The sequence below is a fragment of the Zea mays genome, chromosome 5 (assembly GCF_902167145.1).
Source record: "Zea mays cultivar B73 chromosome 5, Zm-B73-REFERENCE-NAM-5.0, whole genome shotgun sequence".
NCBI classification, from domain to species: Eukaryota; Viridiplantae; Streptophyta; class Magnoliopsida; order Poales; family Poaceae; genus Zea; species Zea mays.
Genome location: NC_050100.1, coordinates 57,894,655 through 57,921,502, shown reverse-complemented (window position 1 = coordinate 57,921,502; position 26,848 = coordinate 57,894,655). Strand labels below are relative to the sequence as shown.

Sequence of the window (26,848 nt, the reverse complement as noted above, 5' to 3'; positions counted from 1 at the left end):
CCAGATGTTCAGGCCTCGACAGCCACAATGAACAAACACCAGCACTCAAGGTGCCATTACAAATGGAACTCCGATTCCACTCCCGCGGGTATGAACAACCTCCACATCGGAGGGCCTGTGGGACGACAAACTCCGGGTGGCTCGCCGGCGACCACTGCAGCAGCAGCGACAACGACCTCCGTCTCGAACGGCAAGACAGCAGTAGCGATGGCCCCAGGGCGAACACTACCGCTGGAAGGCCCTCGTTCGCGTCCCCTCGCGGGGGACGAGAACCAGCCATTAAAGCCAAAGAGCCGAAGGCCCGGAGCGCAGGTGGCATTGACGGTGTTGTCAGCGGAAAAACCCTCTCCGGTTGCCACCACTTCAGCACCGACGATAGCGGCCACCTGCCCACCAACACCGCACCAGCGAGCGGCGGCCGCCCCAAAGCACACCGGCAGGTCCTCACTCCCGTTCTCGCCGCAAGAACGAGAACGGGACCGTCCCAGAACACGAGTACCACCCTCGCGGCGTACGACGTGTTGTGCTACCCTCCGGTGCATCCGGCCACAATCGCCCGGACGGAGGACGGAATGCTGCACCCTGGCCAGGCAGCAGCAGTTCGCCTTCCCCCGCATGGCTGGAGGACGCCTCCTCCGCAGAGCTGGAGGATGGTTTCCTCCCCCGGATGCCGGAGGAAGAGGCGGGTCGCCGGCCCACGCGGAGGCAGGCCCCGACTTGCCCCGCCCTCCTCCCCAGCAAGGATGTTGAAGATCCTTGAAGCTGAGGGCGGGGCAGAGGCCGCAGCCCGGCTTGCTTCTCCCCACCATCGAACTGGTGGTCACCATCCTGGGTGACCATTGGTGAGGGAATGCAGCCGGGCTGCCTGATGAAAATCCTTGAAGCCGAGCGATGGCTGAAGGGTGCCAACCTCTGTGAGGTCGCGCTCCTCCAACAAAAAGACGAAGGCAACGCGGGTGCTCCCCGTCCGGGGGCTCGGAAGGTGGAAGGACGCGATGCATGAGGGGAGTGCGAAGGCATGGCTACCACCCAGGGGGTCGATCCCTTTTTAAAGGCGGCTCTCCCCACTCGCGTCCTCAGGCGTCGCGGACTAAGTCTTCGCCGACGTGCTCCAGGGTCCTCTCCCTACGACACGGGGGCTGGGTGAAAGGGAATTAGGCTTACACCTAGTCCCTAATTAATTTTGGTGGTTGAATTGCCCAACACAAATAATTGGACTAACTAGTTTGTTCTAGTGTACAAGTTATACAGGTGCTAAAGGTTCACACTTAGCCATTAAAAAGACCAAGGGTTGGGTTCAACAAAAGAGCAAAGGGCCAATCGAAGGCACCTCTGGTCTGGCGCACCGGACTGTCCGGTGTGCCACCGGACAGTGTCCGGTGCACCAGAGGACTCCGACTCGAACTCGCCACCTTCGGGAATTTCTCAGGCCGGCGCGCTATAATTCACCGGACTGTCCGGTGTACACCGGACAGTGTCCGGTGCTCCAAGGAAGCGCGGCCCCCAGAACTCGCCAGCCTCGGGAACGCGCAGCAGCCACTCCGCTATAATTCACCGGACATGTCCGGTGTGCACCGGACTGTCCGGTGTACCCACGGAGCAACGGCTATTTCGGCGCCAACGGCTACCTGCGGCGCAATTAATGCGCGCTCTGCGCGCGCAGAAGTCAGGCGCGCCCATACTTGCACACCGGACAAGAAACAGTGCATGTCCGGTGTGCACCGGACATCCAGGCGGGCCCACAAGTCAGAAGCTCCAACGGTCAGAATCCAACGGCAGTGATGACGTGGCGGGGGCACCGGACATGTCCGGTGTGCACCGGACTGTCCGGTGCGCCATCGAACAGACAGCCTCCCAACGGCCACTTTTGGTGGTTGGGGCTATAAATACCCCAACCACCCCACCATTCATTGCATCCAAGTTTTCCACTTCCCAACTACTACAAGAGCTAGGCATTCAATTATAGATACACAAAAGAGATCAAATCCTCTCCAATTCCACATAAGGCTTTAGTGATTAGCGAGAGAGATTTGCCGTGTTCTTTTGAGCTCTTGCGCTTGGATTGCTTCTTTTCTTTCTCACTTGTTCTTGTGATCAAAACTCCATTGTAATCAAGGCAAGAGGCACCAATTGTGTGGTGGCCCTTGCGGGGAAGTTTTGTTCCCGGCTTTGATTTGAGAAGAGAAGCTCACTCGGTCCGAGGGACCGTTTGAGAGAGGGAAGGGTTGAAAGAGACCCGGCCTTTGTGGCCTCCTCAACGGGGAGTAGGTTTGCGAGAACCGAACCTCGGTAAAACAAATCCGCGTGTCACACTCTTCATTTGCTTGCGATTTGTTTCGCGCCCTCTCTCGCGGACTCGTTTATATTTTTAACGCTAACCCGGCTTGTAGTTGTGTTTATATTTGTAAATTTTAGTTTCGCCCTATTCACCCCCCCTCTAGGCGACTATCAATTGGTATCAGAGCCCGGTGCTTCATTAGAGCCTAACCGCTCGAAGTGATGTCGGGAGATCACGCCAAGAAGGAGATGGAGACCGGCGAAAAGCCCACTACAAGCCACGGGAGCACTTCATCGGAAGAGTCCCGCACCAAGAGAAAGGAGAAGAAGAAGAGCTCCTCCAACAAGGGGAAGGAGAAGAAATCTTCTTCTCACCACAAAGAGAAGAAGGAGAAATCTTCTTCTCACAAGCCGCATCGGAGTGGGGACAAGCACAAGAGGATGAGGAAAGTGGTCTATTACGAGACCGACACTTCATCAACATCCACCTCCGGCTCCGACGCGGCATCCGTCACTTCTAAGCGCCAAGAGCGCAAGAAGTATAGTAAGATCCCCCTACACTACCCTCGCATTTCTAAACATGCACCTTTACTTTCCGTCCCATTAGGCAAACCACCAACTTTTGATGGTGAAGATTATGCTAGGTGGAGTGATTTAATGCGATTTCATCTAACTTCACTCCACAAAAGTATATGGGATGTTGTTGAGTTTGGTGCACAGGTACCATCTGTAGGGGATAAAGACTATGATGAGGATGAGGTGGCCCAAATCGAGCACTTCAACTCTCAAGCAACAACAATACTCCTCGCCTCTTTAAGTAGAGAGGAGTATAACAAAGTTCAAGGGTTGAAGAGCGCCAAGGAGGTTTGGGATGTGCTCAAAACCGCGCACGAGGGAGATGAGCTCACAAAGATCACCAAGCGGGAAACGATCGAGGGGGAGCTCGGTCGGTTCCGGCTTCGCAAAGGGGAGGAGCCACAACACATGTACAACCGGCTCAAGACCTTGGTGAATCAAGTGCGCAACCTCGGGAGCAAGAAGTGGGACGACCACGAAGTGGTTAAGGTTATTCTAAGATCTCTCATTTTCCTTAACCCCACTCAAGTTCAATTAATTCGTGGTAATCCTAGATATACTAAAATGACCCCCGAGGAAGTTATCGGGAATTTTGTAAGTTTTGAGTGCATGATCGAAGGCTCGAGGAAGATCAACGAGCTTGATGATCCCTCCACATCCGAAGCTCAACCCGTCGCATTCAAGGCGACGGAGGAAAAGAAGGAGGAGTCTACACCAAGTCGACAACCAATAGACACCTCCAAACTCGACAATGAGGAAATGGCGCTCGTCATCAAGAGCTTCCACCAAATCCTCAAGCAAAGGAGAGGGAAAGACTACAAGTCCCGCTCCAAAAAGGTTTGCTACAAGTGTGGTAAGCCCGGTCACTTTATAGCTAAATGTCCATTATCAAGTGATAGTGACAGGGGCGACGACAAGAAGGGGAGAAGAAAGGAGAAGAAGAGGTAATACAAAAGGAAGGGCGGTGATGCCCATGTTTGTCGGGAGTGGGACTCCGACGAAAGCTCAAGCGACTCCTCCGACAACGAGGACGCCGCCAACATCGCCGTCACCAAGGGACTCCTCTTCCCCAACGTCGGCCACAAGTGCCTCATGGCAAAGGACGGCAAACGGAAGAAGGTTAAATCTAACTCCTCCACTAAATATGAGTCTTCTAGTGATGATAATGCTAGTGATGAGGAGGATAATTTGCGTATTCTCTTTGCCAATCTTAACATGGAGCAAAAAGAAAAAATAGATGAATTGATTAATGCTATTCATGAAAAAGATGACCTTTTGGATTCCCAAGAGGATTTTCTAATTAAAGAAAACAAGAAATATGTTAAGGTTAAGAATGCTTATGCTCTAGAAGTAGAAAAATGTCAAAAACTATCTAGTGAGCTAAGCACTTGCCATGAGATGATTGACAACCTTAGAAATGAAAATGCTAGTTTAAATGCTAAGGTTGATTCACATGTTTGTAATATTTCAATTCCCAATCCTAGAGATAATAATGATGATTTGCTTGCTAGGATTGAAGAATTGAACATTTCTCTTGCTAGCCTTAGAAATGAAAATGAAAAATTGCTTGCTAAGGCTAAAGATTTTGATGTTTGCAATGCTACTATTTCCGACCTTAGAACTAAGAATGACATGTTACATGCTAAGGTTGTAGAATTAAAATCTTGCAAACCCTCTACATCTATCGTTGAGCATGTATCTATTTGCACTAGATGTAGAGATGTTGATATTAATGCTATTCATGATCACATGTCTTTAATTAAACAACAAAATGATCATATAGCAAAATTAGATGCTAAAATTGCCGAGCATAACTTAGAAAATGAAAAATTTAAATTTGCTAGAAGTATGCTCTATAGTGGGAGACGCCCTGGCATCAAGGATGGCATTGGCTTCCAAAGGGGAGACAATGTCAAACTTAGTGCCCCTCCTAAAAGATTGTCAAATTTTGTTAAGGGCAAGGCTCCCATGCCTCAGGATAACGAGGGTTACATTTTATACCCTGCCGGTTATCCCGAGGACAAAATTAGGAGAATTCATTCTAGGAAGTCTCACTCTGGCCCTAACCATGCTTTTATGTATAAGGGTGAGACATCTAGTTCTAGGCAACCAAACCATGCTAAGTTGCCTAAGAAGAGAATTCCTAAAGCATCAAATGAACATAGTCTTTCATTTAAAACTTTTGATGCATCTTATGTGTTGACTAACAAATCCGGCAAAGTAGTTGCCAAATATGTTGGGGGCAAGCACAAGGGGTCAAAGACTTGTGTGTGGGTACCCAAAGTTCTTGTGTCTAATGCCAAAGGACCCAAAACCATTTGGGTACCTAAAGTCAAGAACTAAACTTGTTTTGTAGGTTTATGCATCCGGGGGCTCAAGTTGGATACTCGACAGCGGGTGCACAAACCACATGACAGGGGAGAAGAAGATGTTCTCCTCCTACGAGAAAAACCATGATCCCCAACGAGCAATCACATTCGGGGATGGAAAACAAGGTTTGGTCAAAGGATTGGGTAAAATTGCTATATCTCCTGACCATTCTATTTCCAATGTTTTTCTTGTAGATTCTTTAGATTACAATTTGCTTTCTGTGTCTCAATTATGCAAAATGGGCTACAACTGTCTATTCACTGATATAGGTGTAACTGTCTTTAGAAGAAGTGATGATTCAATAGCATTTAAGGGAATGTTAGAGGGTCAGCTATACTTGGTAGATTGTAATAGAGCTGAACTCGACACTTGCTTAATTGCTAAGACTAACATAGGCTGGCTCTGGCATCGCCGACTAGCACATGTTGGGATGAAGAATCTTCACAAGCTTCTAAAGGGAGAACACATTTTAGGACTAACAAATGTTCATTTTGAGAAAGACAGGGTTTGTAGCGCATGCCAAGCAGGAAAGCAAGTTGGAGCCCATCATCCACACAAGAACATCATGACGACCGACAGGCCACTAGAGCTCCTACACATGGACCTATTCGGCCCGATTGCTTACATAAGCATCGGCGGGAGTAAGTACTGTCTAGTTATTGTGGATGATTATTCTCGCTTCACTTGGGTATTCTTTTTACAGGAAAAATCTCAAACCCAAGAGACCTTAAAGGGATTCTTGAGACGGGCTCAAAATGAGTTCGGCTTAAGGATCAAGAAGATTAGAAGCGACAACGGGACGGAGTTCAAGAATTCTCAAATTGAAGGCTTCCTTGAGGAGGAGGGCATCAAGCATGAGTTCTCTTCTCCCTACACGCCGCAACAAAATGGTATAGTGGAGAGGAAGAATCGAACTCTATTGGACATGGCAAGAACCATGCTTGATGAGTACAAGACTTCGGATCGGTTTTGGGCTGAGGCGGTCAACACCGCTTGCTACGCCATCAACCGGTTATATCTTCACCGAATCCTCAAGAAGACATCATATGAACTCCTAACCGGTAAAAAGCCCAACATTTCATATTTTAGAGTCTTTGGTAGCAAATGCTTTATTCTTGTTAAAAGAGGTAGAAAATCTAAATTTGCTCCTAAGACTGTAGAAGGCTTTTTACTAGGATATGACTCAAACACAAGGGCATATAGAGTCTTTAACAAGTCCACTGGACAAGTTGAAGTTTCTTGTGATGTTGTGTTTGATGAGAATAACGGCTCTCAAGTAGAGCAAGTTGATCTTGATGAGATAGGTGAAGAACAGGCTCCGTGCATCGCTCTAAGGAACATGTCCATTGGGGATGTGTGTCCTAAGGAATCCGAAGAGCCTCCAAAAGCACAAGATCAACCGTCCTCCTCCATGCAAGCATCTCCACCAACTCAAAATGAGGAAGAGGCTCAAGTTGATGAAGAAGAAGATCAATCAAATGAGCCACCTCAAGATGACGGCATAGATCAAGGGGGAGATGCAAATGATCAAGACAAGGAGGATGAAGAGCAAAGGCCGCCACACCCAAGAGTCCACCAAGCAATCCAACGAGATCACCCCGTCGACACCATCCTCGGCGACATTCAAAAGGGGGTAACCACTAGATCTCGTGTTGCACATTTTTGTGAACATTACTCGTTTGTTTCCTCTATTGAGCCACACAAGGTAGAGGAAGCACTACAAGATTCGGATTGGGTGATGGCGATGCAAGAGGAGCTCAACAACTTCACTAGGAATGAGGTATGGCATTTAGTTCCACGTCCTAATCAAAATGTTGTAGGAACCAAATGGGTCTTCCGCAACAAGCAAGATGAGCATGGTGTGGTGACAAGGAACAAAGCTCGGCTTGTGGCCAAGGGATACTCCCAAGTCGAAGGTTTGGATTTCGGTGAAACCTATGCACCCGTAGCTAGGCTTGAGTCAATTCGTATATTATTAGCCTATGCTACTTACCATGGCTTTAAGCTTTATCAAATGGACGTTAAAAGTGCCTTCCTCAATGGACCAATCAAGGAAGAGGTCTATGTTGAGCAACCTCCCGGCTTTGAAGACAGTAAGTACCCTAACCATGTCTATAAGCTCTCTAAGGCGCTTTATGGGCTCAAGCAAGCCCCAAGAGCATGGTATGAATGCCTTAGAGATTTTCTCATTGCAAATGGATTCAAAGTCGGAAAGGCCGATCCTACGCTCTTTACCAAAACACTTGAGAATGATTTGTTTGTATGCCAAATTTATGTTGATGATATTATATTTGGGTCTACTAACGAATCTACATGTGAAGAGTTTAGTAGGATCATGACACAAAAGTTCGAGATGTCTATGATGGGGGAGTTGAAGTACTTCTTAGGATTTCAAGTGAAGCAACTCCAAGAGGGCACCTTCATTAGCCAAACAAAGTACACTCAAGATATTCTAAGCAAGTTTGGAATGAAGGATGCCAAACCCATCAAGACACCCATGGGAACTAATGGGCATCTCGACCTCGACACGGGAGGTAAGTCCGTGGATCAAAAGGTATACCGGTCGATGATAGGTTCTTTACTCTATTTATGTGCATCTCGACCGGATATTATGCTTTCCGTTTGCATGTGTGCAAGATTCCAATCCGACCCTAAGGAATCCCACCTTACGGCCGTAAAACGAATCTTGAGATATTTGGCTTATACCCCTAAGTTTGGGCTTTGGTACCCTCGGGGATCCACATTTGATTTAATTGGTTATTCGGATGCCGATTGGGCGGGGTGCAAAATCAATAGAAAGAGCACATCGGGGACTTGCCAGTTCTTGGGAAGATCCTTGGTGTCTTGGGCTTCAAAGAAGCAAAATTCAGTCGCTCTTTCCACCGCCGAAGCCGAGTACATTGCCGCAGGCCATTGTTGCGCGCAATTGCTTTGGATGAGGCAAACCCTGCGGGACTACGGTTACAAATTAACCAAAGTCCCTTTGCTATGTGATAATGAGAGTGCAATCAAGATGGCGGATAATCCCGTCGAGCATAGCCGCACTAAACACATAGCCATTCGGTATCATTTTCTTATGGATCACCAACAAAAGGGAGATATCGAGATTTCATACATTAATACTAAAGATCAATTAGTCGATATCTTTACCAAGCCTCTTGATGAACAAACTTAGGCATGAGCTAAATATTCTTGATTCTAGGAACTTCTTTTGTTGATTTGCACACATAGCCCTTTTATATACCTTTGATCATCTCTCGTTCATATGCTATGACTAATATGTTTTCAAGTTCATTTCAAACCAAGTCATAGGTATATTGAAAGGAAATTGGAGTCTTCGGCGAAGACAAAGGCTTCCACTCCGTAACTCATCCTTCGCCATCACTCTCCATGCTTGGGGGAGAAAGCATGAGTACCAAGCAAAAGGACTTCGTCTTTAGTATAATCTTAACTCATTTATTTATGACCAAAGGGGGAGATTAAGAGGGCTCTAATGATTCCGTTTTTGGCGATTCATGCCAAAGGGGGAGAAAGCACGAGCCCAAAGCAAAAGGACCGCACCACCACCAATTTCAAAAACTTTGTGTTTCCAAGGATATTATCAATTGGTTTTCCTATTATGTTAAAAAGGGGGAGAAAGTAGTATCTCAAAAATTATCAAAACCCTCTTGAACACTAAGAGGAGGATCTCATTTAGGGGGAGTTTTGTTTAGTCAAAGAAGGAGCATTTGAAACAGGGGGAGAAAATTTCAAATCTTGAAAATGCTTTGCAAAATCTTTCTCATTTACCTTTGATTATTTGCAAAAGAACTTTGAAAAGGATTTACAAAAGAGTTTGCAAAAACAAAACATGTGGTGCAAGCGTGGTCCAAAATGTTAAATAAGAAAGAAACAATCCATGCATATCTTGTAAGTATTTAAATTGGCTCAACTCCAAGCAACCTTTGCACTTACATTATGCAAACTAGTTCAATTATGCACTTCTATATTTGCTTTGGTTTGTGTTGGCATCAATCACCAAAAAGGGGGAGATTGAAAGGGAATTAGGCTTACACCTAGTCCCTAATTAATTTTGGTGGTTGAATTGCCCAACACAAATAATTGGACTAACTAGTTTGTTCTAGTGTACAAGTTATACAGGTGCTAAAGGTTCACACTTAGCCATTAAAAAGACCAAGGGTTGGGTTCAACAAAAGAGCAAAGGGCCAACCGAAGGCACCTCTGGTCTGGCGCACCGGACTGTCCGGTGTGCCACCGGACAATGTCCGGTGCACCAGAGGACTCCGACTCGAACTCGCCACCTTCGGGAATTTCTCAGGTCGGCGCGCTATAATTCACCGGACTGTCCGGTGTACACCAGACAGTGTCCGGTGCTCCAAGGAAGCGCGGCCCCCGGAACTCGCCAGCCTCGGGAACGCGCAGCAGCCGCTCCGCTATAATTCACCGGACATGTCCGGTGTGCACCGGACTGTCCGGTGTACCCACGGAGCAACGGCTATTTCGGCGCCAACGGCTACCTGCGGCGCAATTAATGCGCGCTCTGCGCGCGCAGAAGTCAGGCGCGCCCATACTTGCACACCGGACAAGAAACAGTGCATGTCTGGTGTGCACCGGACATCCAGGCGGGCCCACAAGTCAGAAGCTCCAACGGTCAGAATCCAACGGCAGTGATGACGTGGCGGGGGCACCGGACATGTCCGGTGTGCACCGGACTGTCCGGTGCGCCATCGAACAGACAGCCTCCCAACGGCCACTTTTGGTGGTTGGGGCTATAAATACCCCAACCACCCCATCATTCATTGCATCCAAGTTTTCCACTTCCCAACTACTACAAGAGCTAGGCATTCAATTCTAGACACACAAAAGAGATCAAATCCTCTCCAATTCCACATAAGGCTTTAGTGATTAGCGAGAGAGATTTGTCGTGTTCTTTTGAGCTCTTGCGCTTGGATTGCTTCTTTTCTTTCTCACTTGTTCTTGTGATCAAAACTCCATTGTAATCAAGGCAAGAGGCACCAATTGTGTGGTGGCCCTTGCGGGGAAGTTTTGTTCCCGGCTTTGATTTGAGAAGAGAAGCTCACTCGGTCCGAGAGACCGTTTGAGAGAGGGAAGGGTTGAAAGAGACCCGGCCTTTGTGGCCTCCTCAACGGGGAGTAGGTTTGCGAGAACCGAACCTCGGTAAAACAAATCCGCGTGTCATACTCTTCATTTGCTTGCGATTTGTTTCGCGCCCTCTCTCGCGGACTCGTTTATATTTTTAACGCTAACCCGGCTTGTAGTTGTGTTTATATTTGTAAATTTCAGTTTCGCCCTATTCACCCCCCCTCTAGGCGACTATCACTGGGTCCCACACGTCATGCAAGCTGGCCCGGAACAGAAGAAGCCAAACTGTCGCGCGTGGAGCGTGTAACCGCCCCGCGGTTACAAGCACTCCTCCATCCTCGCCGAAACCAGCAATTGAAAGGGCGGACCGCCATGCAGGTGGCGTGCAACCGCACCACGGGGACGCACCCCTTCGACTTCAACACTTCCAGCATGGTGGCCCAGGCCCACACGTCATGTAACCGGCGCGCCGGTTACTACGTGCGAGAAACTGCACCGCCACTTGCGCCAATGTCGCGCCTTCTCGACTGCGGAACCAGTGCCGCGACTCGAGGCAACCCTACGCATGGCCCAACAGTGCCAATCGAGCACATCGGTCACGAGTCAGTCAGCCGTGGGAGGAGGCGCGACGGTCGATGTGGCCAAAAGTGGGCCGGCAGTAATGGCGGCAGCAGGAGAGCGGAAGCAGCAGTCAAATCGTCTGCAGGCTCACGTCCCCTCCTGGAGCAGCAGGGGAGCCCTCTCCCACGGCATGAAGACGACGCGCTCGTGTTCCGTCCCTCGAACGGCTCGCGCAACGACCGCCCCGCGAACCACCCGTCCCATCGCATTAACTCCACGGCAGGGCAAGAGACACCTTTGGCAGGCAAAGCGGGCATCGTTTCACCTCTGCCATGATGACCGCGTCAAAAAAGCTGCGCCACACCGTTTAAATTCATATCCTTTCTTCTTCCCCTTTCTCTCTCTTGCTACAGGGACCGGGAAAGGGGATATTTCGAAAGGGATCCTTCTCCACGAAGGAAGCGGGCCCCGAGCCCTCCTATTGATCAGGGGTTCGAAGGCTGGCCCCCCGGAAGGGTTCAACAGCCGCCTCAGAGCACTCGGGCTTCAGGCTCATTACTGATTAGAGGTTCGAAGGCTGGCCCCTCGGAAGGGTTCAACAGCCGCCTCAGAGCACTCGGGCTCCGCGCCCACTACTGATCAAGGGTTCGAAGGCTAGCCCCTCGGAAGGGTTCGACAGCCGCCCCAGAGCATGCAGAGCGAGGGATGACTCTGGGTACGTCCGATACATGGCCGAGGCTCGGGCTACGCTCCCGAGGTACCCTAGGATATTTCCGAGACCAGCAGGAGCGATTTTGTAACGGAATCCCATCGGAGGGAGGCATCGAGCCCTCGGACCCTATCGAACGGGACCAGGTCCGGCAAATCACCTGCAGGTACTTTTGGAGCGCGCCTCTGGGCCACTAGCCGACCCTTATCGAACGGGGCACGGGCGTCCACTCGGATCACCCGTTAGCAACTCACTGGAGACACCATGTTCGGCGCCCTCTGAGGGCAACATGGCGCTTCCCCCCCCCCCCTTCCTCCTTGCGGAAAGGCGACGAAGGGGCGTATGATAAAAGTCGAGTCAGTCCTTGATCGTCCTCTCGCTCCGTGCAGAGGCTCAGGGGCTGCTCTCGCAAACCCAGCTACGGCCAAACCGTTGACAGCGTCAACAAACCCAGCCTGAGAACTCGGAACCTGACCATGCACCCGGGCTACGATCAGGTCGCATGAGGGAACAACCAGACCGGTCGAGGCATCACGAAAGGCATTAAGACCTCAGAGGAGTCAAACCACTCCTCCGAGGCCTCGGGGGCTACACCCGGCGGGTGCGCTCGCGCGCACCCACCGGAACAAAGTGTAACCGAGAAGGGCCTGTCCCCTCGCAAAAAAGTGCGGCAAAGCCTCCAAGCGAGTACCAACACTCCCTTTGAGGCTCGGGGGCTACTGTCGGGTACCGTAATTAGGGGTACCCCCAACACTCCTAAACACGGCTGGTAATCGCCATCAGCACAAGCTGCAAAGACTGATGGGCGCAATTCAGGCCAAGGCTTCGTATACTCAAGGGACGCGATCTCGCCTCGCCCGAGCCCAGTCTCGGACGGGAACAGTAGTCCAGGCGAATTCACGCCTCGCCCGAGGGCCTCCTCAAGCAAGGGGCGCGCCCTCCACTCGCCCGAAGCCCAGCTCGGGCAGGCTTCGTTGTGAAGCAACCTTGGTCAAATCGCCTCACCAACCGACCGCATCGCAGGCGCATTCAATGCGAGGATCGCCTGACACCTTATACTGACACACGCGCCTCAGTCGGCAAGGTCGAAGTGACCGCAGTCACTTCGCCCTTCCACTGACCGACCTAACAGGAAAACAACGCCGCTCGCCCCTCTCCGACTGCTGTGCCACTCGCCAGGGTAAGGCTGACAACAGCTAAGTCTAGCCTTAGGCGCAACAGGAAGCTCTGCCTCGCCCGACCTTAGGCCTCGGCCTCAGGAGGAGGTCTCCGCCTCGCCCGACCCTAGGGCTCGGCCTCACCCTCAGCCTCGGAAGGTGGCCTCCGCCTCGCCCGACCCTAGGGCTCGGCCTCACCCTCGACCTCGGAAGGTCTCTGCCTCGCCCGACCCCAGGGCTCGGCCTCACCCTCGACCTTGGAAGGTGGTCTCCGCCTCGCCCGACCCCAGGGCTCGGCCTCAACCTCGACCTCGGGAGGAATCGCGTCCTCGCCCGACCTCGGCCTCAGGAGGAGTCTCCGCCTCGCCCGACCTTGGGCTCGGACCGACCGCACCACGGAGGATACATCATTACCCTACCCCTAGCTAGCTCGAGCTACGGGGGAACAAGACCGGCGTCCCATCCAGGCTCGCCCCGGTAACAAGTAATGATGGCTCCCCGCGTGCGTCCATGACGACGGCGGTTCTCAGCCCCCTACGGAAGCAAGGAGACGTCAGCAAGGTCCCAGCAGCCCCGACAGCTGTGCTTCTACAGGGCTCAAACGCTCCTCTGACGGCCACGACACCGCGTACACAGGGCTCTAGCACCTCTCCGACAGCCACGTTGGCATGTACATAGGGCTCTGGCTCCTCTCTGCCGAACACGTTAGCATATTGCTACACCCCCATTGTACACCTGGACCCTCTCCTTGCATCTATAAAAGGAAGGGCCAGGGCCCTCATACGAGAGGGTGGTCGCGCGGGAGCATGGGCTGACGAGCAGGCTCGCTCTCTCTCCCTCGTGAACGCTTGTAACCCCTACTGCAAGTGCATCCCCCCTTGGCGCAGGATAACACGAGCCGCGTTCTTCCCCCCATGTGTTCCATCTCGCGCCAACCCATCTGGGCTGGGACACGCAGCGACAATTTCACTCGTCGGTCCAGGGACCCCCCGGGGTCGAAACGCCGACATCTGGCATCGTCGACTTGTTCATGTTGGGATGAAGAATCTTCACAAGCTTCTAAAGGGGAACACATTTTAGGACTAACCAATGTTAATTTTGAGAATGATAGAATTTGTAGTGCATGTCAAGCAGGGAAGCAGGTTAGAACTCATCATCCACACAAGAACATCATGACGACCGAGAGGCCACTTGAGCTACTCCACATGGATTTATTCGGCCCGGTTGCTTATATAAGCATCGGCGGGAGTAAGTATTGTCTTGTAATTGTGGATGATTATTCTCGCTTCACTTGGGTGTTCTTTTTGTAGGAAAAATAACAAACCCAAGAAACCTTAAAGAAATTCTTGAGATAGACTCAAAATGAGTTTGGATTGAGAATCAAGAAGATTAGAAGCGACAATGAACGGAGTTCAAGAACTCTCAAATTGAAGGATTTCTTGATGAGGAAGGCATCAAGCATGAGTTCTCTTCTTCCTACACACCTCTACAAAACGGTGTTGTGGAGAGAAAGAATAGAACTCTTATGGATATGACAAAGACCATGCTTGAAGAATACATGACATCAAATCGGTTTTGGGTGGAGGCAATTAACACCGCTTGCTACTCCATCAATCGACTCTATCTTCACCGAATCCTCAAGAAAACATCATATGAACTCCTCACCAGTAAAAAGCCTAATGTTTCTTATTTTAGAGTTTTTGGGAGCAAGTGCTTTATTCTTGTTAAGAGAGGTAGAAATTCAAAATTTGCTCCTAAAGCAATAGAAGGTTTTTTACTTGGTTATGACTCAAACACAAAGGCATATAGAGTCTTCAACAAGTCCACTAGATTACTTGAAGTTTCTTGTGACATTGTGTTTGATGAGACTAATGGCTCTCAAATAGAGCAAGTTGATCTTGATGAGTTAGATGATGAAGAGGCTTTGTGCATCGCGCTAAGGAACATATCCATTGGAGATGTGTGTCCACAAGAACTCGAAGAGCCTTCATAAGCACTAGATCAACCATCATCCTCCATACAAGCATCTCCACCAACTCAAGAACAGGAACTAACTCAAGAAGAAGACGATCAAGTTCAAGACAATGAGCCACCTCAAGAAGAAGGCATCAACCAATGGGGAGATGAAGTTGATCAAGAAAAGGAGGATGAACAAGAGATCTAAAATCAAAGACCACCTCACCCAAGAGTCCACCAAGCAATTCAACGAGATGACCCCGCAAACTCCATACTTGGTGACATTCAAAAGGGGGTAACCACTCGCTCTCGAGTTGCTCATTTTTGTGAACATTACTCTTTGTGTCTTCTATTGAGCTATACAGGATAGAGGATGTACTTAGAAATCCAGACTGGGTGGTGGCCATGTAAGAGGAGCTCAACAACTTCATGAAAGAGGTGTGACATTTTGTTCCACGTCCTAACCAAAATGTTGTAGGTACCAAGTGGGTATTCCGCAACAAACAAGATGAGCATGGTGTGGTGACTAGGAACAAAGTCCAACTTATTGCAAAAGGATATTCGCAAGTCGAAGGTTTGGATTTCGATGAAACCTATGCACCTGTAGCTAGGCTTGAGTCAATTCAAATATTACTTGCCTATGCTACGTACCATGGCTTTAAGTTATATCAAATGGATGTGAAAAGTGTTTTCCTCAATTCTCCTATCAAGGAAGAGGTGTATGTTGAGCAACCTCCTGGCTTCGAAGATAGTGAGTATCCTTCACATGTCTATAAGCTCTCGAAGACGCTTTATGGGCTCAAACAAGCCCCAAGAGCATGGTATGAATGCCTGATAGACTTTCTTATCACTAATGGTTTTAAAGTCAGAAAAGCTGACCATACTCATTTCACTAAAACAATTGACAAAGACTTGTTTATATGCCAAATTTATGTTGATGATATTATCTTTGGGTCTACTAACAAGTCATCTTGTGAAGAGTTTAGTAGAATTATGATACAACAATTTGAGATGTCCATGATGTGGGAGTTGAAGTATTTTCTTGGATTCCAAATCAAGCAACTCCAAGAAGGCACCTTCATCAGCCAAACGAAGTACACTTAAGACATTCTCAAGAAGTTTGGAATGAAGAATGCTAAGCCCATCAAGACTCCTATGGGAACAAATGGGCATCTCGACCTCGACACTGGAGGTAAATATGTAGATCAAAAGGTATACCGGTCGATGATAGGATCTTTACTCTACTTATGTGCTTCACGACCAGATATTATGCTTTCAGTGTGCATGTGTGCACGATTCCAAGCTGACCCTAAGGAAATCCACCTACGGGCCATGAAAAGAATCATGAGATATTTAGTTTACACTCCTAAGTTTAGGCTATGGTACCCCAAGGGATCTGACTTTGATCTAATCGGGTATTCTGATGCTGATTATGCTGGATGTAAAATTGATAGGAAGAGTATATCAGGGACTTATCAGTTTCTGGAGAGATCCCTGGTGTCTTAGGCTTCAAAGAAACAAAATTCGGTAGCTCTATCTACCACCGAAGCGAGTATATTGTTGCAGGACACTGTTGTTCATAATTACTCTGGATGAGGCAAACTTTTAGAGACTATGACTACAAATTGAGCAAAGTCACTCTCCTATGTGACAATGAGAGTGCAATCCGCAAGGCGGATAATCCTGTTGAACACAGCCGCACAAAGCATATAGACATCCGGTATCACTTCTTGAGAGATCACCAACAACGGAGAGATCGAAATTGCTTATGTTAGCACCCATAACCAGTTAGCTGATATCTTCACCAAGCCCCTAGATAAAAAAGACTTTTAGCAACCTTAGGAATGAATTAAATGTCTTATATTATCGAAACTTTGATTGAAATCTTGCACACATTGCTCATTTTATACCTTTAATCATGCCATATCTCTTTCATTTGGTACAAATGCATATTTCTTATTCTTCTTGTGCCAAAGCTAAGACTAATGTGCTTCCAAGTGTATTTCTATACTTAGTTTTAGATTGAAAGGGAAATGGAGTTGTAGGCACAGGCAAGGCTTCCACTTTAACTTTGTTAGTATGATATACCTTTTGCCCTACTCATATATTTACATTCATATCCTTCTTGTTAAAAGGCCTCTAGATTTCTTCGTTTTTGGCGCTTAATGTCAAATGGGGAGAAATTAATAAGTCAAAGCAAAGGACCGCACCACCACCCTATTTTCTGAAAACTTTTTCCAAATTAGAAATATTGCATTTGCAAAAAAACCCTCTTAATAACTAATGGGAGAACTTTTTCAGGAAGAGCTTTTATTTAGCCAAAGGGAAACATTTGAAAAAGGGGGGAGAATCTTTCAAAACTTGGAAAAGCCTTTAAAAATTATATTCTTATACCATTGGCTAATTGCAAAAGAATTTGAAAAGACTTTTATAAAAGATTTACAAAAACAAGCTAAGTAGTGTAAATGTGGTCCAAAATTTTGACTATATCAAAACCCTCATACTTAGAACTGCTTTCATCTCAAAAGTAACTTATGCACATATGTGAAAATGTAAACTAGCTACATTTCTATACTTTGTATTTGCTTTGGTTTGTGTTGGCATCAATCACTAAAAATGGGGAGATTGAAAGGGAAATGATGTTTGATGCCTATCACAAATCTCATGGACTAACTAGTTTGCTTAATCGATCATTTCTCATGTGCATAAAGTTCATATGCATCAATTCTAAGCCGACTGTCCGAAATACCGTAGATTATTTCGGACAGGAGAAGTGTTTTGGAAATTCACCTATGCACGGACCGTCTAGACCCTTGCGACGAACCGTCCGCGACAAAGTGTGAGCCTCGGACAGGAACACTAAAAAACATATGTTAACACTGACGGGTTTGGTAAAATGCATTTTTAGCGTTCTCGCGGACCGTCTAGTGTCGATGTTGCAGGTATGCAGGGAAGTGCAATTTCAGACATGGTCTTGCATTTGGAGGGGCTTCGAGTACTCAACTGCCTCATCTAGTGTCGATGCTCTGTCGGTCTGAACAATCATCTGAATCAACACTACTGTAGTACTGTTACAATACGATCAAATTGGACAGAAGCGTAAACTGCCTCTCCGGGTTCGTCCATAAGCATGCATTATTAGTGTCCTAGAGATTGTTTCCACTATGTGTTGCAATGACGCATGAGTTCTTGCAAAGCTTACAAATTTTCGTCGATCCAGCCCCTTCTCCTGTGCAACTGGAGAGACATCAGCTAACTTAGGAACACACCATGGTAACTGCCAACTGCGCCAGGGTGAGGAAAGGGAGGGCGACGTTGAATCATTTGATGATTTGAGTGTCAGAGAAAGCAGAGCAGAACATCTGAAAACTCACTATGAATAATTCAACTGGCTGATAAACCATAGTCACGCAATTAATATCGATACATCTACACAATGCAAATCAATGTTTCAAGAAACAGATGGCACTATCCTTGAGATGTCTCCGTATACTCTTCTCCTAATGTTGGCTACAATCCTGTCTGCAATTTGGACGTCAGTTTCTTCAGGATCTCTGAGCTCGCGCAGTTTCTTGGGATCCTTGCAATCCTTCAGAACGTCTGAAACGGCCTGGGCTTTCAGTAATATTGATTTCTTCTTCTCTATAGCATCATCTCCTTCCTTATCCCTGTAACCGCCAGGTAACTTTGTGGAATGTGGAACTGAGCGCATTAGATCTGCCAACTTCTGTACCAGTTTGACTAGACCAAGCCGCTTTAGCTCTCTCATAAGCATCCGGTACGTGATATACTGGGGCACCATCCCTCTCTCAAACATCTGCTCGAACTCCGCAAAAGCCTCCTCAAACTGATGGCGTCGGCAAAGCAAATGTATCAGCATGGTGCTGGTTGCAAGATCTGGCTCAAAACCACTGTTTCTCATCTCCTGAAGCATCTGCAGCGTTAATTCAAGCCGGTTCGCCTCACACAACATCTTGATCAGAAGGTGGTAAGTGAGCCGGTCTGGCGCGTAGCCATTGCTGACCATCTTCACGTAGAGGTTCATTCCCAGATCGATGCTAAGATTCCTGGCAAAGACCGTGAAAAAATAGTTGTATGTCCTTGCAGTTGGTGAAATGCCCCGCCCCAGCATGGCCTTGAGCACTCGACTAGCCCCAGCAAGGTCTCCGTGCCTGCAGTATCCGAAGACGAGGGAGTTGAATGTCGAGATATTCGGAGCCACGCCATAGAGGGGAAATTTTTCGAGCACCTTGTGTGCGTCCCCGAAACGGCCTGCATGTGCAAGCGCATAAACGATGGGGTTGCAGGTGAGCAGATTGGCCTCGATACCCTCCTCCCGCATCTGGTCAAGGAGCGCCATCGCGTGGTCAGGCCTGCGCATGACGCAGTGCGCGTCGATGAAGGTCCCGTAGGTGACCACCGTCGGCCGCACGCCTTCATCGCGCATCGCCGCCCAGAGCTTCTCCGCCTTGTCGAGTCGGCGCGCGCGGGACCACCCGTTGAGCAGGATGTTGTAGATCCGCACGTCGGGCGCCCACCCGTCGTCCTCGCGCCGGATCTGCGCGACGAGCAGCGCGGCGGCGCGAGGGTGGCCCTCCTTGCAAAGCGCGTCGATGGTCAGGATCAACGGGGAGAGCGCCTCGGCAGACGGCGTGACATCGCTTTCGACGGCGTAGCGGCCCGGGTGGCGTTGGAGAAACCGGAACGTGCGGACCGCGGAGTCGGTGCGGCCGATGCGAGCGTAGCGGCGAAGGAGCGGTGCGAACGCGGCGAGCGGGGGCGGCGGGGAGGCGGCGGCGGGCTGGAACAGGAGGAAGCGCCAGGCGGCGGCGAAGAGGCGGCGGGAGGCGAGGAGGGAGACGGCGGTGGCGGCGCCGGCCCAGCGGGCGAGGGCCGGAATCGCGGAGTCCGGGAGGGTCGGGAGCGCGGGGCGGAGGTGCTGGAGCAGCTCGGGCGTCGGGGCGATGCCGGAAGTGGCGAGGAGGCGGGCGGGGTCAGCTCCGCGGAGGATGGAGACCACGTCGGCAGCGGCGGTTGGAGTTGGAGGATGCGTCTCAACCATTGCACTCATTGCCTTCCAGTGGAACGGATGCAGTGTGTGTCTTCAGGTGACGTCGCCACCGGAAGTGCCGATGTTCCCAACCTCCGGCGAGAAAATTGCATATTTTTCCCCGAGAAAATTGGATTTTTGCCATTACGAAACTTAGAATTCGCCCAAATGCCATTATGTAAACGCGTTTCGTTAATACGCCATTCTCAAACACTAACAGACAAAATGCCATTTAGGGGGTTATTAGCAACTTCACCTTGTTTTCGTGTCCTGTAAAACTTTGATGGGACGCCTTTGCCCCTGGACAAAAGCACCGCCGCTCAACTCCACATCCCAGCCTTTCACCGGCCGCTCAGCCTTTCACTGCAAATGCGTTATATTTTGCCAAATAGCAACCACACCATCAGTCTACAAAGCATACATGACAAACATTTTCAAACAAGGAACTTCAGTTTTTACCCTCCAAATCATTGGTAACCTGTGCAAATAAAAAAAACTGGTAACCTGTGCACACTAACAGATTCAACATTTTCAGCTTCTAAACATCTGTTTCAGGTAACAGTACATTTGATAGCACACTACGATCTCCATCAAAATAACCACGATCTCCATTAAAGTAGTAGTTCATCTGACAGCACACTACTCCCACTGTCACCCCTACTTCTAATAACCACGTTGTTGAGGAGAGTGAGGCCGACGCGGTGCACGTGGGCGGGGCGGCGGGTGCGGAGCCGGCGGGCGAGGCAGAGGTAGTCCGAGGCGCCGTCGCCGTCGTGCTCCTCCAGACACAGCAGGCGCGCCTCGTCCTCCGCCGTCGTGGCAGCCGCGACCGCCGCCATCGCCGCCGCCATCGCCGCCGCCATGGAGGACGTGGGTGGGGCGCCGTCGATTTTGGCCGAGGGGAGAGAGAGGATAAGAAAAGAGAGATGACCCGGGTAAGAGAAAAGAGAACGGCGTTTTTGTTCTAGGGGCAAAAGCGTCCGATCAACTGATGACAGCATAGTAAAAGATGTTTATTTTTCAAATAACCCCCTAGATGGCATTTTGTCTGTAAGTCTGCGTTTGAAAATGGCGAATTAACGAAATGTGTTTACATAATGGCATTTGAACGAATCCGAAGTTTCATAATGGCAGAAATCCAATTTTCTCATTTTTCCCCTAGCGACTGGGGTCGCTACTTTGCCATTCCGATTAGATTAGGCCTGAAAACGGACGGACGGTTACTGTTACTGGTTTTTTAACAACGGACCGAAACGGGATAGCCGGTAACAAAAACGATCGAAAAAAATCCGAAAATCTGAAAACGATATTAATACGAATAGAATTATAGTGGTACCGATCGATAAACGGTTAATCAAGTTGGGACCTTCGCCTAAATCATCAATAGCATACCATAACAACAAACAATCTAAATCATCAATAGCATAGCAGCCCACAAATAGTTTAAGTTCACATAACATCAAATTTCCAGCACACCATCCAAATCAACAACAGCATAACAACCTACAACTAGGCTAAGTTCACAAAACATAATAACTTATTTAAACTTTCTTATTTTTGTCTCAGTTTGCCAGGTGCCATTCTACAGCTACTCATAATCATCTTGTTCACAGAAGACACAATTTCCCCCTTATCTGTAGCTTCTTTTATCTCCTGGATCAAATGAATGAAATGAACAAGTTACAATTTTATTCATATGGTCAGGAACAGATAGTTGTACATGATACTTTCTTCACTGCTATATGCAACAAACTATTACCTGTGAACTGACACAAACAGTTACAGCTTCCCATAATCATCCATAGCATCTGGGCCATTTTCTTCGCTGCTATATGTTGCATTCTGAACATCATGCTTCATTGCAACATCTAGTGCATTCATAACATCTTCAAAATCATACATCAAGGATGGCAGTTTCTTGGAATCTTGAAAAACAATTACATAGAAAGCCATGAGCATGATTAAATTAAAGACATGAGCATTATTAAACTAAAGACATCAACATAGCATGCATATGTTACCTTTTCTCTCTGCTAATATCCAATCCTTGGTGCATATTAAAGCTTCTACCATTTCAGGTTTAAGTGAAGTACGATAGGGATCAATAACACGACCACCAAAACTAAAGGCAGATTCAGAAGCTACTGTTGAAACCTGTATTGCTAAAACATCTCGAGCAATTTGTGTTAGAATGGGGTACTCTTTTGTCTTGCCTCTCCACCAAGATAAAATGTCGAATGATCCACTATGCTTCAACAAAGGATCTGCCATATACTTTTTCAGCTCATTTTAGTTGTTTAGATTAGCAACATTTGTGTGATAGAGGTAGCATTCTAGTTCATCAATCTGAGTTCCCATGAGACCATCAATTGTGTTACTAATTCCTACCTCATCACTATTGTTCTTTTCAAGAGAAGGGGCTAAATTAGCATAAAACTAATATAGTTTATTAAGCACACTGAGAAACTCTTCTATCTTTCACCATAAAAAATTTTCATGTGGAATTCAATCAATCTTCTCTTGTATTTAGGATCAAAGAAGCTGGTGACAGCTAAAACAATACTAGACTTCTTCCAATACTTTTCAAATTTGGCAATAATAGCTATTGCCATTATTTTAATAGTGGGTTCTTCACTAATACGCCATTTATCAAGAAGCTCTTTTATCTCACAAAAACTTCTACAAAATAAATTTGTTGTGGGATATGAAGTACCAGAGAGCAACTCAGTGAGATCATAAAACTTCTTCAAGCATTGAAAAATGGTTGATGCCATGCTCCACTCAAAAGGACTAGGACAGATGTGATCATACCTACAAAAGAAAATGAAGCTGATATTAATATAGTAGTGTTAGCAGATTGAAACTGAAAGGTATCATGAATGGAACTAACCTACGCCGATCAGACGATAATGCATTCCTCAACATTAGATAAGTTGAGTTCCACCTTGTTGATACATCTATTGAGAGACCTTTTGTTGTATATAGCCCACACTCGGTAGCACGTTTCATAAGTTATTCCATTTGAAGAGGAGATCCTTTTGCAACTAACACAATTGCTTTTATCTTGTCTATTGTGCTAGAAATAACACTCATACCATCCCTAGCAACCAAATTTAGTATATGGCAAGCACACCTCACATGAAAGAACATGCCGCCACAAACCAAATTTCCATTATTTTCTCGCAGATTAGCAATTACACAACTTCTTTTCAATATACTACTTAACCATCACTTTTGAAAAGGTTTGTGACAACTTTTGACCTATGTGACGCCCTTCAACATGAAAAAATCCTATAATTCTTTTCTGCATACACCATTCCTCATCTACCCAATTAATAGTAACACACATATAGGATTTGTTTTGACAAGAAGTCCACATATCCATTGTAGTACTAAACCGGCACCGAACAATTTTCAAGTATAAATATAATTTCTCTTTTTGTTCCAAAAAAATGTCCATGGTATCTTTCCTAACAGTCACACGTGACATAAGTGTGAACGAAAGACGCAAAGACTTGATGAACTCAACAAAATAGTCATGCTCTACCATATTAAAAGGATACTCATGCATGACTATTGCTAAGTAAAGTTTCTTTAAACTTACTTCTTGATCATACTTGTAGGGCTCGATAACAGTGATATCTTTGCCATGGTCCTTTTCTGTTTTGAGTTGTAGTTGCCCCTTTACTATGTTATGGGTCGATTTCAAATGGTTCTGAAAGCTAGTTGTTCCATAGTTGCTCTCAGCTCTGTATTTCGCCCTACAATTAGGAAAGTTGCAATGTCCCCACATTTGGATATATTTCTTTCCACCAACCTCTAATACCTTCTCCTTCTTAGTGAAGTACTGCCAGACATCAGATGTCAATTTCTTTGTCCTCTTCCTATCTGCAGAGTCTTGGACATCCACACCATCAATGGCAAGAACTTCTAAATTTCTTTGTTGTGGTGTATATGTCCCTATATTAGTCCCAGTTCTGCCACTGCCAGTACCAGTAGCTGTTGTTCCAGTTCCACTTGGCTTTGGTTCATCGGATGGGATGGAAATTGGGGCTGATGATGAGGTTGAGATACCACCAGGAGCATTAACTTCAACAGCTTTTCTCTTGCCTAACACTAACATAAACAAATGTGTTTTATTACAGTCAAACATCTAAATATCTAATGATCTAAAGAACCTACTAGCTATGCCACATGTAAATAAGTTAAATAACCCACTGCAAATCTCAAACAGTGAAAAACTAGCAACTACTCAACTACCATTCTACTAACAGATAAAGAAACAATAACCTTGAAGATTTGCAGCCCCAGCCATAGAGCCTTTGGACCACGTGATGTTGGTAATAGCCTAATAGGTGGCGGTGCATTTTCCCAGAAGAGCAACTGTGCTGCCTGAGCCAAAGATGACGCTGATGGCTGGCCACTTTTGCTAGGACTACTCGGTGCTGGTGGTGCCATGTCGAGGCAGCAACTCTGAGGACTGAGCTTGTGAGTTACGACGCGGACATGCTGGGGGTTGGGGCCGGGGCCAGGAGCAGGTGGTGGGCATCGGGTCGTCGGTTGGGCGGCTGTCGGCGGCTAGGAGTCTGCACGACAGCATGAGGCAGCGAGGTGGTAGTCTAGCATGACATCATGAGACGATGCCTGGGTGGCCAACTAGCCGGCTCGGTGACGGGCCGACGGTTGGGAGTCTGCAGTTTGCACGAGCACGAAGCGGAGAAGCGGTAGGCCGACGGCTGGGACCTGAGAGTCTGCACTAGGGGCTAGGGTTTATGCTTATACATTTATAGGTGAGTGTCCGTGCGTTGCAACGGAATTGTATAATAACACAATAATTTATGTACATATGTGTGTTATATTGTTATAGGTATGTTCCCGTGTGTTGCGACGGAAGTAAAATATTTGTATGAAACATTGATACGGAACGACAAACATCACTATAATATGAAAAATCCGTGTGAAAAACATTACCATTGTCACACAAATTATTTCTAAAAAGTTAATTTAGAATTTTTAATTATAGACAAATGTGTCGACAACCGTACACTAATCAGCTAATCCTTTTTAGCGATATCGATAAGTCTCTGTTGTATGTTTGCAGGGATGACATATCGGCACGAATTGTCCTTATAACTTAACAGATCAATCATAAAGTTCCTTCGAAAAATCTTTGCATCATACAGACAAAGACATAAGAGAACAAAACATATTATCTTGTAAAACGAGGTAGCTAGAATGTATGTTTTGAACATAAAACGAACGTACTACACTCACCCCAACAAATTTCATTCGTCTGTCATTCCCCCACATGGTCATAGCTCGTATGTAACGCCCCGAATTTTGCAGTTGAATTTTTTTCTTTTCTTTTCTCGCCAAAATTCGGGCGTTACCTTTTCTTTTTCTTTTTCCCTCGCTAAACCTTGACCTTTTCCAAAGTTCTAGCGGGATTCGGTTTGGATTTCCCGTGTAAGAAAAACCCTAAATACTTTATGTTGTTTGATGCACCATGCCGAACCTTGCATTTCTTTTGATTGCTTTGAAAGTGCAAATGCATTCATGTAGAAAGATCGGATTTCGAAAATGAGGAGAAGATCTTTTCTTTCTTTTTCTCTCTCTTTCTCTCTCCTCTTTTTCTCTCTCCCGCGCCGTGGGCCGACCCCGGCCGGCCCAGCCGCCCCTGGCGCCCCCTCTTGGGCCCAATTGGCCCATGCCGCCCCCCCCCACCTCCCTTTTTCCCCAATTCTTTCTCCCTCCCTCTCATTTTCTCTCATTTTCTCTCCCTCTCCCTAAGCCGCCGCCGCCCCTACCCCCTGCCCTAGCGCCGCCCCTCCCCGTCGCCGATCGGCCGCCCCTCGCCGTCGCTTCCCCCGCCGGTGAGGCCCCCTCTCCCCCCTCCCCCTCTCCTCCCTCCCCCATCCCCCCTCCCCTTTCCCCTCGCCGCTCGCCGCCATGGCCGGCTCGGCCCGCCCCCCCCCCCCCCCCGGCCGCGCCCCAGCCCCGGCCGCCCGCCCGGCCGCGCCCTGGCCGCCCGCCCGGCCACGCCCCCGCCCCTGCGTGCTCGGCCGCCCAGCCGGCCGCTGGCCGCCCTGGCCGCGCGCTCGCCTGGCCGCTTGGCCGGCTCGGCCGCCTGGCCAGCCCCCCCCCCCCCCCCCCCCCCCCCCCCCCCCCGCGCGCTCGCCTGGCCGCCGGTTCAACCGCCCCTAGGGCCGGTTCAACCGCCCCCCCCCCCTCTGTTTTTTATTTATTTTTTTATTTTATTTTATTTACTTTCTGTGATCAGAGTTATTGTATTTTAGGTAGGCTAATCATTGTTAATGTTATTGAAATAGGAAGTTTAATTTAAAATTCCGTTATGCTAATTGATTCATGTGATTAACTGTTTATCTCGTTCAATGTTGATCAACTTAAAATAAATAGGTTTCCATTAGTGCATATAACAGAATTCTTTTGTTAAGAACCAATTGTAATTGATCGTTAGTGCATAAGATTTAACCCCCTGCGAGACCCTTTCCCGTTTCTTTCTAACCATAGCAAATGCAATGTCAAATGTCATACTTGATGCATATTCGCTTTACTTGTTCCCTTGTATGTTCCCTTGTATGGTGTACTGTTCTTTTGTATTAAATATGTGGATGTATGTATGTTTGCGCTCGCATAGAGAACGATCCGGTTGAAGAGCCCGAGGAATCCGCAGGAGAAGCCCCTGAGCAGCAGTCGTTTGGTGGAGGCAAGTGTCCCTTGACCTATCTATGTCCTATTCATTATTTAATTCACCTCCCGCTTTACACATTTATGCCTAAGGATTGACTAGCTTTTGTTATCCATGTCCTTGTTTACCTATCTGGGTTGGATTATTACTGTTTAGCTTTATGCTATTGCTCAAACTCTAATCAATGAACATGATGAGATTATCTATGATACGTTGTTTTCCCCTTCTCTTATGATGATGTGATACTTGTGGTCTTCAAGGGGGCTCGAGCGGTTTCTCGAGTGCCTCTCCGTAAGGACCTGTTCTATGGATGACCGCCCGGGAAAACAGTGCAACCATGAGGGTGGAATGGGGTGCCCTTAGCTGAATAATTAGAGGAT

At 47.7% G+C, this 26,848-nt stretch overlaps 1 protein-coding gene across 1 annotated transcript; it reads right to left on the bottom strand.

The window, feature by feature from the left end:
- Positions 1-18,071: 18,071 nt before the first annotated feature.
- LOC100274557 (uncharacterized) lies at positions 18,072-19,769 on the bottom strand. The gene is made up of 2 exons (NM_001148912.1): positions 18,959-19,769; positions 18,072-18,881 (listed from the first exon to the last, which is right to left on the bottom strand). The coding sequence occupies exons 1-2, from the start codon at positions 19,147-19,149 to the stop codon at positions 18,161-18,163; spliced, it is 912 nt and encodes a 303-aa protein (NP_001142384.1). The 5' UTR covers positions 19,150-19,769; the 3' UTR covers positions 18,072-18,160.
- Positions 19,770-26,848: the final 7,079 nt, after the last annotated feature.